Source organism: Sorex fumeus, unplaced genomic scaffold (genome assembly GCF_029834395.1).
Source record: "Sorex fumeus unplaced genomic scaffold, SorFum_2.1 ptg000033l, whole genome shotgun sequence".
NCBI classification, from domain to species: Eukaryota; Metazoa; Chordata; class Mammalia; order Eulipotyphla; family Soricidae; genus Sorex; species Sorex fumeus.
This window is the reverse complement of record NW_026606090.1, coordinates 1859461-1877485: the sequence shown is the minus strand read 5'-3', so window position 1 is coordinate 1877485 and position 18025 is coordinate 1859461. Positions and strand designations below refer to the sequence as shown.

The window sequence follows — 18025 nt, the reverse complement described above, 5'->3', positions numbered from 1 at the left end:
TTTGCAAGGGGAAGGAAGGCACTATGGCTGGGAAGCTCTAATCAAGACAAGCATCTGAAAAGAATATAAACGTGAGTATAAGAAATGTCTAAACTTGAAATAATGTTGGTGGGAAGGTATAACGGTGGTGGGGTTGGTGTTGGAATATTGAATGTAATAAATTAGTGTGAACAACTTTATAAAAATAAAATTAATAAAATAAAATAAAATAAATTTTAAAAATTTTAAAAGAAATTTTAAAAAATGTTAAAAGAAATAGCTAAAGTGGTAGGATAGGACTGTAAAGGGATGAGACATTTTTGGTACTCACAGAGGGTAGTTTCATTGATGTATACATAAATAAAATTGTAAAACTGGCCACTTGAAACATAAGCAATTTGTTACAGATCTATTACTTCTCAAAACTATAAAAATAGTACTTCTTTTGACAAGGATTTGGACCCACAGGGGAGAGCAAAGATTTATTGGCAAGCAGAAAATAAGCATTCAGATAAATAGTTCAGAAAATAAGGATGTTTGTATAAATAAGATTGTTTAAATTCCACTAAGTTCAAAGGAAAAAATAAATAGGGCACAGAGAAAGAAATGAATTATATCACAGGATTAGAAAGCAAAATGGTACAAAAGCCAGATCAGGTAAAGTGCCCCCAAGCCTGGAATGGGTGATTGTCATGATAATGGGAATGAGGTTGGTCTTGTCTTTGGAGAGGAAGTGTTATTACCTTGGAGAGAAATGGATTCAAATGCCAAATCCTTATTCATTGCTCTTCGAAAATATTTACCCTCCTTAATTCTTCATGCCAGAAAAATCAGTGTGGTATAGAGCATATATTTTTCAACATTTTGAATATATTTTTCTATGGAGTAACTGTTTTCTATTAATATTTTTCTTAACACTTTTACTCAAATACACTTTGGCATCTCTAGAACATTAGTTCCAGGTAGTTATCAAAATTAGCAGAGAGGGCTGGAGCAATAGCACAGTAGGTAGGGCATTTGCCTTGCATGCAACAAACCCGGGTTTGATCCCAGGATTCCATATGGTCCCCCAGAATTGCCAGGAGTACAGGAGTAATTCCTGAGTGCAGAGTCAGGAGAATCCCCTGAGAATCGTCAGATGTGACCCAAAAAGCAAAAAAAAAAAAATTAGCAGAGATACTGAGTCTGGATGGGGTCTTTACTCATCGCCATGCTCTTGATCATGACATTTACTCGGCATTAATCAGCAATAAAACACTGATTTTATATAGAGCTATGCTATTTCAAGGCATTCATGAATGTAGGTACTTTTAAAAATTCCTCTAAGAAATCTCAGATCAATATGTGGGTCAAAGGAAGGAAGTTGTTCTTTGACAGCACTGCAAAATTTCCAGCATCTACCTTTTTTAGTCCCTGCTAAGATTGAATTGACCCAAAACATGGTCCTCTTTTAAGCCACAACAATGTATAAAAACAACATCTCAAAGACTTGAATGACAGACATGAAACTATAAAACTAGAAAAAAGGATTACTGCCTAAGAGCCTTGATATCAGTTTTACTGATGATTTATTTGACATCAAAAACAAAGGCAACAAAGAAAAAAATAAGTGGAACAACAGTAAACCTAAAATGCACATCTAAGAAAATGTTCCCTAAAATGAAAAGGCAATTTACTGAGTGGGAGAAAATATTTGTACATCATATATCTGATAAGAGGTTAATATCCAAAACAACTCAATTGCAAAAATAAAACCACCAATCCATTTTTTTCTACCAGAGACATAAATAACCAACAAGTACATAAAATAATGCCTATGTTACTAAATATTTCCATGGGGAAATATCACTTCAATCATGTTAGAGTGCCTTTTGTATAAAACAAAAGAGATAGATAGTTGTTGGCAAAGATGTAAACCATACCTTTGCACATGACTGTAAGAATGTAAACTGTTGCCACCATTATTAAATAATATGGAAGTTTGTCAAAAATGCAGGAACTACTGTGATAATGTGACTTGCCACAGTCATGTATATTTTTTATACAAAATTCTTGTGTCAATGATCCCAGTCCCCTTGGAATTTTCTGTTTGTAGGGGTACTTTGTTACACAAATGGGGTGGTTTTTAAAATAGATAAATACAAAAATATCTAATATTCAAAGAGAAGGAAATCCTGCCTTACATCACAACTTAGATGAATCTTTTGGGATTTTATAGTAAGTGAGATAAGTCAGATGTAGAAAGATTAATACTATACCCACTCACTTATACATGGAATCAAAGAATGTAAGTCATAGAGACCAGGTTAGTGATCTTCAGAAGTAGGAGGTTGGCGCTATATGGAAAATGGTGAGGGTCCTCAAAAGGTACAAGTTATAATATGACATTATATCTTTCATGTTATAATGAGTCCTGGGGATGTAACATTAGCATGTGCCTCTTCTCTAGTTAATGATACTATTACAGTCATTTGTATCTTTTTTTTTTTCTTTTTGGGTCATAGCTAGTGAAGCACAGGGGTTACTCCTGGCTCATGTACTCAGGAATTACTCCTGGTGGTGCTCAGTGGATCATATAGGGTGTTAGGAATTGAACCTGGATTGGCCATGTGCAAGACAAACGCCCTATCTGCTGTGCTACTGCTCCAGCCCCAATCATTTGTAATTTTAAAATGTCTCTTCAAAAGAAAGAATCCAGGGGCTAAAGCAATAGCACAACAGGTAGGGCATTTGCCTTGCACATGGCCAACCTGGGTTCGATTCCTTTGTCCCTCTCAGAGAGCCTGGCAAGCTATCGAGAGCATCCCGCCCACAGGGTGGAGCCTGGCAAGCTCCCCATGGTGTGTTCTATATGACAAAAACAGTAACAAGTCTCACAGTGGAGACAATGCAGATGTTACTGGTGCCTGCTCGAGCAAATCGATGAACAACAGGAGGACAGTGCTACAGTGCTATAATAAATAATAAGAAAAGAAATTGAATAGAAAAACATAAATCCTCAAAAACATAACACGTTTTATTGTTTGATTTTTCCCACACCTGGCTGCGACAGGAATCACTCTGGTGAAGCTCCATATAGGATGCTTGGGATTCAACCTGGGCCTGTTGCATGCAAGGCAAGCACCCTACTGCCTACTATCACTCTGGCCCTTATAAAGGTGACTTGTCTTTTCCTAATACATTTCTGAGGACTTTGAGTGCATAGATTTTATGAAGAGAGACATTTGGTAGGAGACTGTTAGAAGTATTTCATTTCTTAATGTCTTTAGTTTTATTGCATTAAGTGATATTGTCAACCTCTAGGGCTGGAGCGATAGTACAGCGGGTAGGGCGTTTGCCTTGCATGCAGCCAACATGGCCGACCCGAGTTCGATTCCTCCACCCCTCTTGAAGAGCCCGGCAAGCTACGAGAGTATCTTGCCCGCTTGGCAGAGCCTGGCAAGCTAACCGTGACGTATTCGATATGCCAAACACAGTAACAACAAGTCTCACGAAGGAGACAGTACTGGGCCTGCTCGAGCAAAATCGATGAACAACAGGAGGACCGTGATTACCATGTGATTATACACAATACATTATGTGAAATAATATAACATATACAAAGAGATTATATAATGTAAAATTATATATATAATGTAAAACTGTTTTAATAAAAGATGAACTTGAGTAATTTGCTGCTACCTGATATATCTAGAAAATATGCTGAGTGAAGTTAGGAGAGGGACAGATACAGATATCTTTTATATGTGGGGTATAAAGAAACATAGTAGTGGGATAACAAACATCCACAGCAATGTAACTGAGAACTCATCTTCAATAGTGGGTTTATTCGGCAGGAGAAGGAATGGGGGTGGGGTGAGTTGGGGAGGCAGCGTAGGGAGAACACTGGAAGAAGGAAAGAAAGAGGGAGGCAGAGAATCTGGTGGAAGGTATGGTGCTGGAATAATTTATTCATGCAACCCTGTTATTACAACAACAGCCTTGTAAATCAGTGCCTAAAACAAAATAAATAGCATTCAATAATGAAATGACTCAGGACACACAATGCATAATTTATTTTCTGTCAATTTTCTAGCTGTTTGAACTTCATTAGCCAAATTAAATGAGATCCAAAATAAGTCAGATGAGGTAGCTATTGTAAGAAAAGAATCAAGGGCCAGAGCGATAGTATTGTAGGGAGGGCATTTGCCTTGCACTTGGCTGACCTGGGTTCAATCCCTGGCATCCCATAATGGTCCCCCAGCACCACCAGGTGTAATTCCTGAATACAGAGCCAGGAGTAACCCCTGAGCATTGCTGGGTATGACCCAAAAGACAATAAATAAATAAGAAATAAGAAAAGAATCAGAGAGACAGACTCTAAGGACCACATCCAGTGTAGCACAGATAGCTACTGCTTAGAACAAGACAGTGGACCCACAATAACATGGACCCACATGTTCCCAGCACTTGGAATGAGTTATCCCTGGGTAGACAAGATGCATTCCCCTGGAAAGAGCTCTTCAAGAAAGTCTAGAAAGACCTCATGTTCTTTCCACAGTGGGTGATTGATTATAGGAATCTGCTCTGCTTGGTGCTAAGGAACAATATGAAGAAAATACCTCTGCCTGGAGACCAAGAGTAGGCAGTATAGGAAAACTACTTCAAGAAACGTATGTGGTAATACTAGAACAACTCTGAGCATAAAACTAACTTTGATCAGAGAATAAACCCTGCTTCAGGTTAAGTCTGAAGGGGTCTTAAAGAATTCCAGACTAGAATCATGCCAATGAAATGCTGTATATAAATTTTCATTTATTCAGGTTGTTAACCAATCAAAATAATTGATTTTAAATGAAATGGATAAAATGAAAAAGCACATGTTTTCAACAGAATAAAAACTTGGAAATGCTTAACAGAATAGCTCACATAGGTAATAAAACCACGAGAAGTAAATAAGGCAAACAAAAAACAAAAAGAAATTTATCTTATGTAACCTCTTATATTTTATTCCTCATTTCCAGAAAGCTACCACTCTAAGTTATTAGAATTTGAGAATCTACCTGAAAAATTAAAACAAGACTTGATACCCCTCTTAATTTTACATATCAACTTTAAACCATCTTAATTGATTTCCTACAAAAAATGGTGAAAATCACATCACTTAATATTCTATTTGCTCATTAGCTAGGCAGTCTTAGATGTTCTTTTTATCATTCATGATCATGTGAGTCTTCATCTTGGACTTAACTCTGTCATTGTTACCTATTTTATTTAATGCTCTCTATATGTTAGCAGTTAGGGCATTTGCCTTGCACGCAGCCAACATGGCCGACCCGTGTTCGATTCCTCTGCCCCTCTCGGAGAGCCCGGCAAGCTACTGAGAGTATCTCGCCCGCACGGCAGAGCCTGGCAAGCTCCCTGTGACACATTCGATATGCCAGACACAGTAACAACAAAGTCTCCAATGGAGACGTTACTGGGCCCGCTCGAGCAAATCGATGAACAACGAGAGGACAAGACAGTGTGATATGTTAGCAGGATATTGTTAGTGTTATTGCAACAATATTATTCATTATTCTTTAGATTTGAAAATATCTGCATCAGGAATAGAATTTTCTCAGTTACTTTCAGCATGTGAAAAATGCCTAGTCATTTTGCCCACATGTCTGTGTTTAAAGTACAGCTGATATTGTTTCTCCATTGAAGGTAATGATCTTCCACTGCCCTCACACCTTTAGCGTCAGAGAGATTTCTTTCTTGCCTCTTGTTTTTTAAGGTAAAGACAGTGATATACCTATCTCTGAGAACTTATTCTGCTTGGGAATTATAGAGCTTTTTTAATATGTGATTTGATATTTAGCTGGAAAATTTTCAGCCAATTTTTATCAGATATTGCACAGTCCTATTTCCTCTCCTACAAATGCCAACCATAACTCCATTTCCTATGTCTGTGCCCTTTTCTAAATTTTGTGTTCCTATTCACCCTCTGGGCTTTAAACCGGGCTCCTTCTATTGACCTCTCTTCAAGTTTAGTAAAGAGAATTAACTTCAGATAAATGTTCTTAGCTCCAGAAAATGAAAACTGAAACTTCAGTAACAATTTTGTATACATTCTGGATCTGTTGAAAGACCTTGCCTCTCCTCGCCTCTTGGTTTTATAGTTTTATGAATGGAGACCGTTACTGGCGCCTACTGGAGCAAATCGATGAACAAAAGGAAGACAAGTGATACAAGTGATATTTTTACTAAGTAACTGCATATTTAGTGAGTAGATGACAGATATACAGTATGTTAAAAACATATTTGTTGGCTTTGTTTTTTTACTGTTGGGCAGAAATGGTATAGACCCTAGGATGGCTGGTATTTCAGTTGCCTCTACACTGGTTTGAATAGTATTGCTCCCACTTTGGCCTCCGCTCTCCCACTGAGAGCCTCAGAAAGTGATTGTCTTTAGAAAGTCTTTGCAGAAAAAGACAATCCGAAAGATCAATGAAACCAAGAGCTGGTTCTTTGAGAAAATTAACAAGATCGATAAGCCTCTAGCAAAACTCACAAAGAAGGGGAGAGAGAAAACCCTAATAAACCGAATCAGAACTGAAAAGGGGGTCATCACAACAGAAACTACAGAAATTCAAAGGATCCTCAGGGAGTACTTTGAGAAGCTTTATGACACGGAACATCAAAACCTCGAGGAAATGGATAAATTCCTAGACTCCTACAGACTCCCAAGGCTGAACCAAGAAGACCTGGAATACCTGAACAGACCTATCACCACCAAGGAAATTGAAATGGTAATAAAAAGTCTCCCCAAGCACAAAAGCCCTGGCCCAGATGGATTCACTAGTGAATTCTTCCAAATCTTTAAAGAGGACTTACTCCCTATCCTCTTTAAGCTTTTCCACGAAATTGAAATATCAAAAACACTTCTGAATAGTTTCTACGAAGCGAATATCACACTGATACCAAAAGCAGACAAAGATACCACAAAAAAAGAGAATTACAGGCCGATATCCCTGATGAACACAGATGCAAAGATCCTCAACAAACTATTAGCAAATAGAATCCAACTACTCATCAAAAAGATCATACACCATGACCAAGTAGGATTCATCCCAGGGATGCAAGGATGGTTTAACATTCGAAAATCAATCAACATAATCCACCATATCAACAAAAGAAAAGATAAAAAGCATATGATCATACCAATAGATGCAGAGAAAGCATTTGACAAGGTCCAGCACCCCTTTATGATGAAAACCCTAGCCAAAATGGGTATAGAGGGGACTTTCCTCAACATAGTTAAAGCCATCTACACAAGCCTACAGCAAGCATCATCCTCAATGAGGAAAAACTGAGAGCCTTCCCTCTAAGATTAGGGACGAGACAAGGATGCCCACTCTCTCCACTGCTGTTCAATAGAGTACTGGAAGTACTTGCAATAGCGATTAGGCAGGAAAAAGATATTAAGGGCATTCAGGTAGGAAAGGAAGAAATCAAGCTCTCACTATTTGCAGATGATATGTTACTATACTTAGAGAACCCAATAACCTCCACCAAAAAACTCCTAGAAACAATAGACTCGTATAGTAAAGTTGCAGGCTATAAAATCAATACCCAAAAGTCCATGGCTTTCCTATACGCAAACAGTGAGAGAGAAGAAAGCAACATGAAAAAAACAATGCCCTTCACAATTGTGCCCCAGAAAATCAAGTACCTAGGAATCAGCTTAACTAAGGAAGTAAAGGACCTGTACAAAGAAAACTATAAAACGCTACTTCAGGAAATAAAAGAGGACATGAGGAAATGGAAAGATATCCCCTGCTCATGGGTCGGGAGACTTAACATTGTCAAAATGGCAATACTACCGAAAGCATTGTATAAATTCAGTGCAATCCCTATAAGGATACCCATGACATTCTTCAAAGAAATGGAGCAAATGCTCCTGAAATTTATATGGAACAATAAGCCCCCACGAATAGCTAAAGCAATTCTTAGGAAAAAAGAAAATGGGAGGACTCAACCTCCCTAACTTCAAACTCTACAACAAAGCAGTAATAATTAAAACAGCATGGTACTGGAACAAAGGCAGAACTGCAGACCAATGGAACAGGGTTGAATAAACTGACATCTCCCCTCAATCATATGATCATCTAATCTTTGATAAAGGTGCAAGAAATGTGAAGTGGAGTAAGGAAAGCCTCTTGAATAAATTGTGTTGGCATCACTGGACGGCTACATGCAAAAAAATGGGCTTAGAACTCTGCCTAACACCATGTACAAAAGTAAGATCAAAATGGATTAAAGACCTCAACATCAGACCAGACACCATAAGGTACATTGAAGACAAAGTTGGCAAAACCCTCCATGACATTGAGGCTAATGGTACTTTCAAAGATGCCACGCCACTGGATGAGCAAATAAAAACAGAGATAGATAAATGGGACTATCTTAAACTAAGAAGCTTCTGCACCTCCAAAGAAACAGTGACCAAAATACAAAGACAGTCTACGGAGTGGGAAAGGATATTCACCGAATACACATCTGACAAGGGGTTTATATCAAGGATATACAAAGTTCTGGTTGAACTCCACAGGAAGAAAACATCCAACCCCATCCAAAAATGGGGCAATGAAATGAACAGAAACTTTCTCAAAGAAGAAATCCAAATGGAAATAAAGCACATGAGAAAATGCCCTACATCATTAATCATCAGGGAGATGCAGATCAAAACCACAATGAGATACCATCTCACACCTCAGAGACTGGCCCACATTCAAAAGAACAAAAGCAACCGATGCTGGCCCGGATGTGGCGAGAAAGGGACACTCCTTCACTGTTGGTGGGAACGCCGACTAGTTCAGCCCTTTTGGAAAACAGTATTGACGTTTCTCAAAAAATTAGACATTGAGCTCCCATTTGACCCAGCGATACCACTCCTGGGAATATACCCCAGAGAGGCAAAAATGCGTAGTTGAAGTGACATCTGCACTTGTTTGTTCATTGCAGCACTCTTTACAATAGCCAGAAACTGGAAGAAACCTGAGTGCCCAAGAACAGATGACTGGTTAAAGAAACTTTGGTACATCTACACAATGGAGTACTATGTAGCTGTTAGAAAAGATGAAGTCATGAAATTTACATACAAGTGGTACAATATGGAAGGTATCATGCTAAGCGAAATGAGTCAGAAAGAGAGGGATAGACATAGAAAGATTGCATTCATCTGGGGGATAAAAAGCAACAAAATTTGAGATCAATACTTAAGAATAGCTGAGATCAACACCAGGAGGATTACTCCATAGCTTAGAGGCCAGCCGGGTATTCTAGGGGAAAGAGCAGTTCAGATAGAGAAGGGAGCACCAAATAAAGGGTGTTTGGAGGATCCTCCCAGGAGGGGAAATGCATGTTGAAAGTAGACTATGGACTGAACATGATTGCCACTCAATGCCTCTTTTGCAGACCACAACACCCAAAAGGAGAGAGAGAACAAAGGGGAATGCACTGCCACAGAGGCAGGGTGGGAGGGGGGATGGGGGGAAATGGGCACTGGTGGAGGGATGGGTATTTGATCATTCTATGACCGAAACCGAAGCACAAAGATTTGTAAATCTACAACTGTACCTCAGGGTGCTTCACTAATAAAAACACAAAAAAGAAAGTCTTTGCAGAAATGATTAACAGAGGGTCATGCTGAATCGGGGCTAGCGCTCAGTCCAATGACGTGTGTCCCGGAAAGAGGGAATTAAGGAGACACAACTGACACAGATTGTCCTGCACAAAGGATGCAGAGAGACTCGGAAGTGACGGCCTCGGTCAGAAAGAAGCTGGCCCAGAAACCCCTGCATTCCACACTGACTGTGCCTGGAGAGACTTTAGTTGAGGCAGCTTGTCTGTCAACACTGATCTTGGCTCCCAGAAGGGAACCTTCTGTGAATGAATCAAAGTCTGAAGGGGTCAGCTTTTTAAAATTTATTTATTTATTTATTTATAGTGAGACATCATGAGGTACTGTTGCAGACTTACACATTTTTGTGCTTGGGTTTCAATTATACAATGATCAACCTGATGCTAGCGTACGTGCATTGAAAGTACAGACGATCATTTTTGTCTTCCTTCATCCTTTTACTTTGGAAAAGTATTCGTAACGCCCGCCTGTCCTTCAGCAACTACAAGACCAAGATGACTGCCCTCCGACCTCCTGATGGATCCATCACATCCTCCAGAACAGCAATGGAGAAGATTATCCATGACTTCTACTCAAATCTCTTCGATAGCCATGTCCACTTGCCGACATACCAAATTCCACAGGATGGATATGTCATTCCCAACATTCTCCCTTCTGAAATCTGACACGCCATTTCGTCGGTAAAGAAACAAACAGCACCCGGTCCAGACAAGGTCAGACCTGAACACCTGAAGAACCTGCCGTCAGTACTCATCAATACACTGGCTCGGCTCTTCACGCACTACCTGTCTGAATGCAAGGTTCCATCCCAATGGAAAACCAGCAGGACCGTACTACTGTTCAAGAAGGGAGACATCCATGACATTGGCAACTATCGCCCGATCTGCCTATTGTCTGTCATCTACAAGTTGTTCACTCGAGTCATCCTAAATAGGATTGGCAGAACACTAGATGACGGACAACCATGTGAGCAAGCTGGGTTCCGCGAAGGATTCAGCACCATCGACCATATCCACACAATAACCAAACTCATGGAGGTTTCTCGGGAGTTCAAGATGCCGCTCTGTTTAACGTTCATTGATTTAAAGAAGGCCTTTGATTCTGTTGAGACGGAAGCGGTCATTGAAGCCCTAGCCAATCAGGGCATTCAAGCCCAATACATCCGGATCCTCCGTGAGCTGTATTGCGGATTCACTACCAGGATCTCACCATTCTACAAAGAAGTGATCATTGATGTCAGGAGAGGGGTTCGGCAGGGTGATACCATTTCACCGAAACTCTTCAGTGCCAGCCTCAAGAACATCATGCGACAACTGGAATGGGAAGGAATGGGAGTGAAGATAGATGGTCGGCAACTACACCACCTCTGCTTTGCTGATGACATTGTTTTAATAACACCAAACATCAGCCAAGCGGCACAAATGCTGGCCCACTTTGACCGTGAGTGTGGAAAGGTAGGACTACAACTGAATCTTACGAAGACAATGTTTATGAGAAACAGCCTCGTTCCTGATGCCCCATTCGCTCTCACCTGAACGACCATCTCCGAATGCAACAGCTATGTGTACCTAGGTCGAGAAGTCAACATGACAAATGACCTGGCACCCGAGCTGCGCAGGAGGAAGAGAGCGTCTTGGAACGCCTTCAAGAACGTCGAAGAAATAGCTAAGAGGATAAAGAACCTCTGGCTCCGGGCACATCTCTTTGATTCCACTGTTCTTCCTGCATTAACATATGCCTCAGAGACCTGGGCCCTACGCAAACAGGATGAGAATGCTCTTCAGGTCTCCCAAAGAAGAATAGAAAGAGCTATGCTTGGAATATCACGTTTCACTCAAATGAGAGAAAGAATCCAGAGTTCCGACATCCATCGACGATCAAGAATCAGGGACGCTGTCTCATTTGCCAAGGTGTCAAAAATCAGATGGGCTGGTCACGTAATGAGATTTAAAGATGACCGCTGGACTAGAGCTGTTACTGACTGGATTCCACGGGATGTCAAAAGACCGCATGGCCGCCCACCTACCAGATGGTCAGACTTCTTCGTCAAGATCATGAACGATTGGTTTGAGGCTCTTCATGTTCCCAGAGCGAACAGATGCCATTGGGCTACACTACCACGCGGCAGGGACAAATGGAGACGTTACTGGCACCCGCTCGAGCAAATTGAGGACTAATGGAAGTTTAGTGATTAAGTGATTAAGTGAATGATCAACCACCCATCCCTCCACCAGTGCGCATTTCCCACTACCATGGATCCCAGTATCCCTCCCACCCCCCATCCCCCATCCCACCCTGCCTCTGTGGCAGGGCATTTCCCTCTCTCTCCTTTTGAGTGCTGTGGTTTGCAAAAGGGGCATTGAGTGGCAAGCATGTTTGGTCGATGTTAGGGGAAAAGGGAGCTCAGAAAGAGAAGGGGTCAGCTTTTGACCTCCCGGTTTCTGTGCCCTGCTGTGGTTTCTGGGAATTTGGCCTATCACTTCAACAGTTTGAACTTGGAGAGGCCTAGAGAAGAGAACTGTCCAGATACTCTGTGGCTCCATCTCTTTCAGAATTTTGCTCCTCAGTTTCCAGGTTCTGACAGCACCAGCCCCTGGCTTCTCTGTCTTCTAAGGTCAGGGGAAAGATACGCGCTTTTAATCACACCTTTAATCACTTTTTTTTTTTGCTTTTCTTGTGGGTGGAGGTCACACTTGGTGTTGCACAGAGGTTACTCCTGGCTCTACACTCAGAAAATACTCCTGGCAGTGCTTGGGGGACCATATGAGATGCTGGGAATCAAACCAGGGTCAGTCATGTGCAAGTCAAATACCCTACTTGCTGTACTATCGCTCCAGGCCCTAATCACCCCTTTGTTCCCTGGTTTTCTGTTGGGCTCTGTTTCCCCGATACTGTTAGCTACTCACTGGCCTCAGGGAGATCTTTGGAGTATTGAATGACTGAAAATTATTTTTCCTCAGTTCTATGAGAGTCATAATTTTATAGTTTTTTTGGTTGCTAATAGAAAATTTTATGGAGGAAACTCCACAAAAGCATCTGGAATGTTCAGCTCATCCCCAGAGCATTTAAAACCTTATTTTCTTTCATGGTTTGATTTTTATGGAGGTGCAGTTAAGAATACTAGTGCTTCCGCCTTTTTCCCCTCCCCCGGGAGCAAGGTGGCTGTCACCTCAGAGCTTATTGGAAAGCCAGGTATGAGCCAGCAGTGACAAGGCAACTGCAGTCTCATGGGAAGAGGGGCGGTACCGTCTCGTCCCTCACGCCCTACCGAGGTCATGAGTTGCCCCCCACAAGCGGCTCTCTGCCAGGGCCATGGATCTATAGGCAAAAGGACTTAATCCAGAGGCCAGCAGCTTATGGCAGAAAAGTGAATGGAACATGTGTTAACCTGTGGCGCCATGCCTCTCCGGGAGGGAAAGGGTATTGCTCCCTTCTGCCTCCCGCCCCCCCACCTGCCCCGGCAGCAAGGTGGCCTCTGCCTCAGAGCTTATTGGAAAGCCAGGTATGAGCTAGCGGTGACAGGGCAACTGCAGTCTCATGGGAAGAAGGGTGGTACCGGCTCCTCCTTCACGCCCTACTGAGGTCATGAGTTTCCCCCCACGAGCGGCTCTCCGGTATGACCATAACACCAGACGCACAGAAACCAATCTCGTAATTATTCTGGCTCTTTGCAGAACCCTCCAGACATACCTAGTAAAATATCAGAAATCCAAAATTGCTCGGCCACAAAGTGGCCGTGTGACATCCCATAGTTCTCATAACCAGCTATAGAAATCAAATTATTTCACAATGCCTTTTCAGCAATTCTGATTGTTGGGGGGAAATTGTAAACAATAATGGTGCATCTTTTGCTGAAATAATGAATGTAATCAAAGTAGAGAGAGAGTTAAGTAGAAATCATCTGCCTCACAGGCATTGGAAGGGGGGTATATTGGGGTTCTTGGTGGTGAAAAATAAGTATGGTGAAGGGAAAGGTGTTTGATCATTGTATGACCGAAACTTAAACCTGAAAGCTTTGTAACTTTTCCCACAGTGATCCAATAAATAAATATAAGAAAGAAAAAAACACTTCGAAATTTCAAAACTGCACGGCCACTGCTGCAGCCACGCAACATCATATGTTATTCTTAACCAGTAATAGAAAACAAATTGTCTACTGTTGCCTTTTCAGCATATCTGAGTGTTGGGATAAAATCCCAAATACTAATGGTGGGTCTGGTGTCAAAATATTGAATGTGATCAAAGTAGAGAGAGAGTAATGTGGAAATCATCTGCTCCACTGGTAGGGGGAGAGTGTGGGATGAGGGTATACTGGGTATACTGGGGTTTTTCGTGGTGGAGAATGGGCACTGGTGAAGGGACGGGTGTTTCATTGTATGACCAAGACTTAAACCCGAAAGCTTTGTAACTGCTCTCATGATGATTCAATAAATAAAATTATAAAATAATGGAAAAATAAAGTAAGGTTGGAGTTCATGCCAATTCAATCAGCTAATCAGTGGCTGAATAAATAGCAGTACTCCTACATAAAAAAAAAGAATACTAGTGCTGTTATTCTTCATGCTCAGCATCTGGTGGACCATTTTAGTAAGAAAACATCAGGTGATTTTTATTTAAATGGAATCATTACTATATGTTTAGTTCACTTAGGCAAATTTATAAAATTGCCTTTAAACATTTAAATTTCTTTGCATTGATCATCTCTTAACACTCTTTTTATATTTTCTATTTTAGTCTTTTGCTCCATATTAGAGATATCTTCAAATTTTGTTCCAAATTTCCTACATCTATATCTATTACTAATACATATTTTAACTTAGATTATATGTTAACATTTTTTAAACACACTTTTGAAAATTAAGTTTTATCCAAATATCTCTGAGGGTTTTTCTGGAATAATAAAGAAGGCATAAGAATAATCTCAATTCTGGGAAGAAGTTGAGTCTAGATAGAAGAAGAAAAATACTAAAAAAAATCTCAATTTTCACCATGCATATTATTAATATTTAGAAATTATTTCTCTGAAAATCTCCCTTTGACTTATTTTTTGTCTTGATTTTTCTCTCAGAGCTTGGATTTGGATCACTCACTGGAGTCTCACTTTGAAACTGCTAACTTTCCTTGGCACTCTATTATAGCTACAAAGGAACATGCTGATAATGAAGATTAATGGTGTAGGTTTCTAGGGTTTGAGCACTAGGGGACACATATTAATTGAAAGTATTTATTTATTTATTTCTAGCAGTATGTGGGATGGAATCCAGGGTCTCATGCTTACTGCTCTTTCACTGAGCCACATTCCTGTCCAAGTAAAGCTTTCTTTGCAATAATTATGAAAGATGCTTTCGATCCACCATCCCTGGTGGACCCACTCCCACAATGCAGATTTTCATGAAAACCCTTACGGGGAAGACTATCACTCTCATGGTCAAACCCTCGGATACGATAGAAAATATCAAGGCCAAGATCCAGGATAAGGAAGGAATTCCTCCCCATCAACAAAAATTGATCTTTTCTGGTAAACAACTTGAACATGGACGTTCTTTGTCTGACTATAATATCCAAAAGGAGTTCACTCTTCATCTCATTTTGAGATTTCGGGGTGGTGCAAAGGAAAGGAAGAAGAAGTCTTACACCACTCCCGAGAAGAATAAGCATAAGAGAAAGAAGGTTAAACTGGCTGTCCTGAAATACTACAAGGTGGATGAGGATGGCAAAACCAGCCGCCTTTGCAGGGAATGCCCTTCAAATGAATGTGGTGCTGGAGTTTTTATGGCCAGCCACTTTGACAGACATTATTGTGGCAAATGTTGTCTGACATACTGTTTCAACAAACCAGAAGACAAATAATTTACCTGTATGGGTTAATAAAGGGCACGAACTCTTAACACTGTTAAGTTTTGGTTCATTGACTGAAGAGTGATTTTTAAAGCATAAAAAATAATTATGAAAGATGAAGATACTTACAAAAGGCCAAAAATTGGCCAAATCTGTTATAGTCATTTCACTACCCATATCCACACACTCTCTCGCATGGCACTTCAACTTTTACCACAAAGAGTAGGTGGCAATATCCTTCCCCTGAATCTGAACAGACCTTGTGATTTGTTTTGGCCCAATAAAAGGTGCCAGATTTCATGCACCAGCTGGACCCAGCCTCCAAAAGGCCTTGCAAATTTTACAGCTTCTCTTGGAAGCCTAAGGGGCGGCCATGTAAATACAGTGGGAGCACCCGACTGAGAAGGGGGAATAATGGGAAAGAGAAATAAGCCATCTGCCCCCCAATCTGCCCCAGCAATTAACTGCATTAGTCCTACCCAGCTGAGCCACCTTCAAACTGTGAACTCCCATCATCACGACCTAACAAAATGGTTTCCAGTTTCTGCCGTTTATCTGATTGATGCACCCTAATGCCAGGATGAAGAGAACAGTATCATTCTGGGTTCCTAATGGCTATGGCCAGAGCCCCAGGGCCAGTGGACAAACTTGTCAATTTTTTTAAAAGTCAGGTTTCTTCCCACTACAATTCAATTTTCTCAAGAGAAGACAGAGATGGGACTTCTTGTCAAATTTTTGCTTCCCCCCTTTTTCTCTCTCCTCCTTACTGCTGCTTTCCTGATGTGAATTTAGTAATTCTGATGAGAATGCCCCATTAGAATTCACCAGGAAGACTAGTTCCTATTCTTTTTCTTTAAAAAAAAATGTAGGAGTGGGGCCAGAGCAATAGTACAGCAGGTAAGGGATTTGCTTTGCACGCAGCCGACCTGGGTTTGATCCCTGGCATCCCATATGGTCCCCCAAGCACCACCAGGAATAATTCCTGAGTGCAGATCCAGGACTGACCCCGAGCATCGCTGGGTGTGACCCGCCAAAAAAACACAAAAAATGTAGGAGTACTGCTATTTGTTCAGGCAGCCATTGATTAAGCTGATTAAATTGGGATGAAGTGCACATTAATTTTTTATTTTATTGTATCATCATGAGATAGAGTTACAAAGCTTTCATGTTTAAAATTCAGCCATACAATGATGGAGCACCCATCCCTCCACCAGTGCACATTTTCCACCTCTGATATCCCATGTATCCCCTGACACACACACACACACACACACACACACACACACACACACACACACGCTCACACACCCCACATCCCAGTCCTCACCCTGCCGCTATGGCAGACAACTTCCCCAATACTCTCTCTCTAATTTGGGGCATGATATTTTGCTTGAATTTTCCTACCACCATTCAATCCTATCTGCCAAGGGCAGACATTAGATAATATATTTTCCATAACTCATTTTGAATATTATGAGAGCTCCCATGGCCGCAATTGTAAATGCAAAATTCTAGATTGTAAATGGTTGGGTTCCAGAGACATCTCTGTATGATACAAATCCATTTTCAGATTCAACTGGGAGTCTCTGGGCCAGGGCTGTTGGTGTGCTAAGATGGTGTCTGGAGGCAAATTGTGGCATGACAGCCAGTAGGAAGACTAGTTCTTCTACTTTACGCAGTCTCTGTACAAAATCACATTTTAAGCCTTTCCCCTACCCATTCTTCACTCTAGTAGTAGGATTTTATTTGTATGTGTGTGAGAGAGAGTGTATATATCTATCTATATCTATATCTATATCTATATATGTTTCAAATTTAAAATTTTAAGGGAAATATGCCATAGATAGAAAAGATTAAGATGTTGTTTTCTAAAGCAGGATTTAAAAAAACAGGTGATAAGCCAGAGAAGTAGCACAGCAAAAAAGGTATTTGCCTTGCCTGCAGTCAACCCAAGTTCAATTCCCAGCACTATATATGGTCTCCTTAGCACTGAAAAGGAATGATCTCCTCCCTGAAAATAGCTAAAATAGCTAGCTGTGCCCCTTACCCTCACCCCTCAAAAAATGCAAAACTAGTGACTATCATCTAAGTAAAGAAGCAGGCAATTACTAAGACCTTAGGAGTTCCTCTGTGCCGCTTAAATGTATATTATCCTCACTACCACCTGGAATTGGTTGCTGACATAGTTTTCTTTGAATCACTTTCTTTTGCTTATTATTCTGCAAGTTGCTGAAGAATCTCTAAGCAAAATCCTGTTTCAAAATAAATAAACAAGATGTCGAAGGCAGGGTCAGTATCACAAGAGTTAAAAGCTCCCAGGATATAGATCCAATGAGCAGGTGGGGATCAAGTTATGTTTTCCTGTGAGTGTTTCATACCTTGCTGAAGAGCCTGAGTCCTGGGAATGAGTGTGATCCTGGAGTGGGACTGCCATGTCAACTAGAGATGAGGCTCTGGCATAATGATAAATACAGAAGCAGGCTGCTGGATATTCTTCCAGCCTCCCCATTCTTACTGCTGGCTCCCAGTAGCAGCTCACAG

The 18025-nt window shown here is 40.8% G+C and overlaps 1 protein-coding gene across 1 annotated transcript; it reads left to right on the top strand.

Moving 5' to 3' along the window:
* Positions 1–15025: 15025 nt before the first annotated feature.
* LOC130026132 (ubiquitin-40S ribosomal protein S27a-like) lies at positions 15026–15570 on the top strand. The gene has a single exon (XM_056116865.1). The coding sequence runs from the start codon at positions 15026–15028 to the stop codon at positions 15494–15496; it is 471 nt and encodes a 156-aa protein (XP_055972840.1). The 3' UTR covers positions 15497–15570.
* The last annotated feature ends 2455 nt before the right edge of the window (positions 15571–18025 follow it).

Coding starts and splice junctions, on each gene's coding strand:
- LOC130026132 (XM_056116865.1), top strand. CDS start 15,026: ATGCAGATTTTCATGAAAACCCTTACGGGGAAGACTATCACTCTCATG.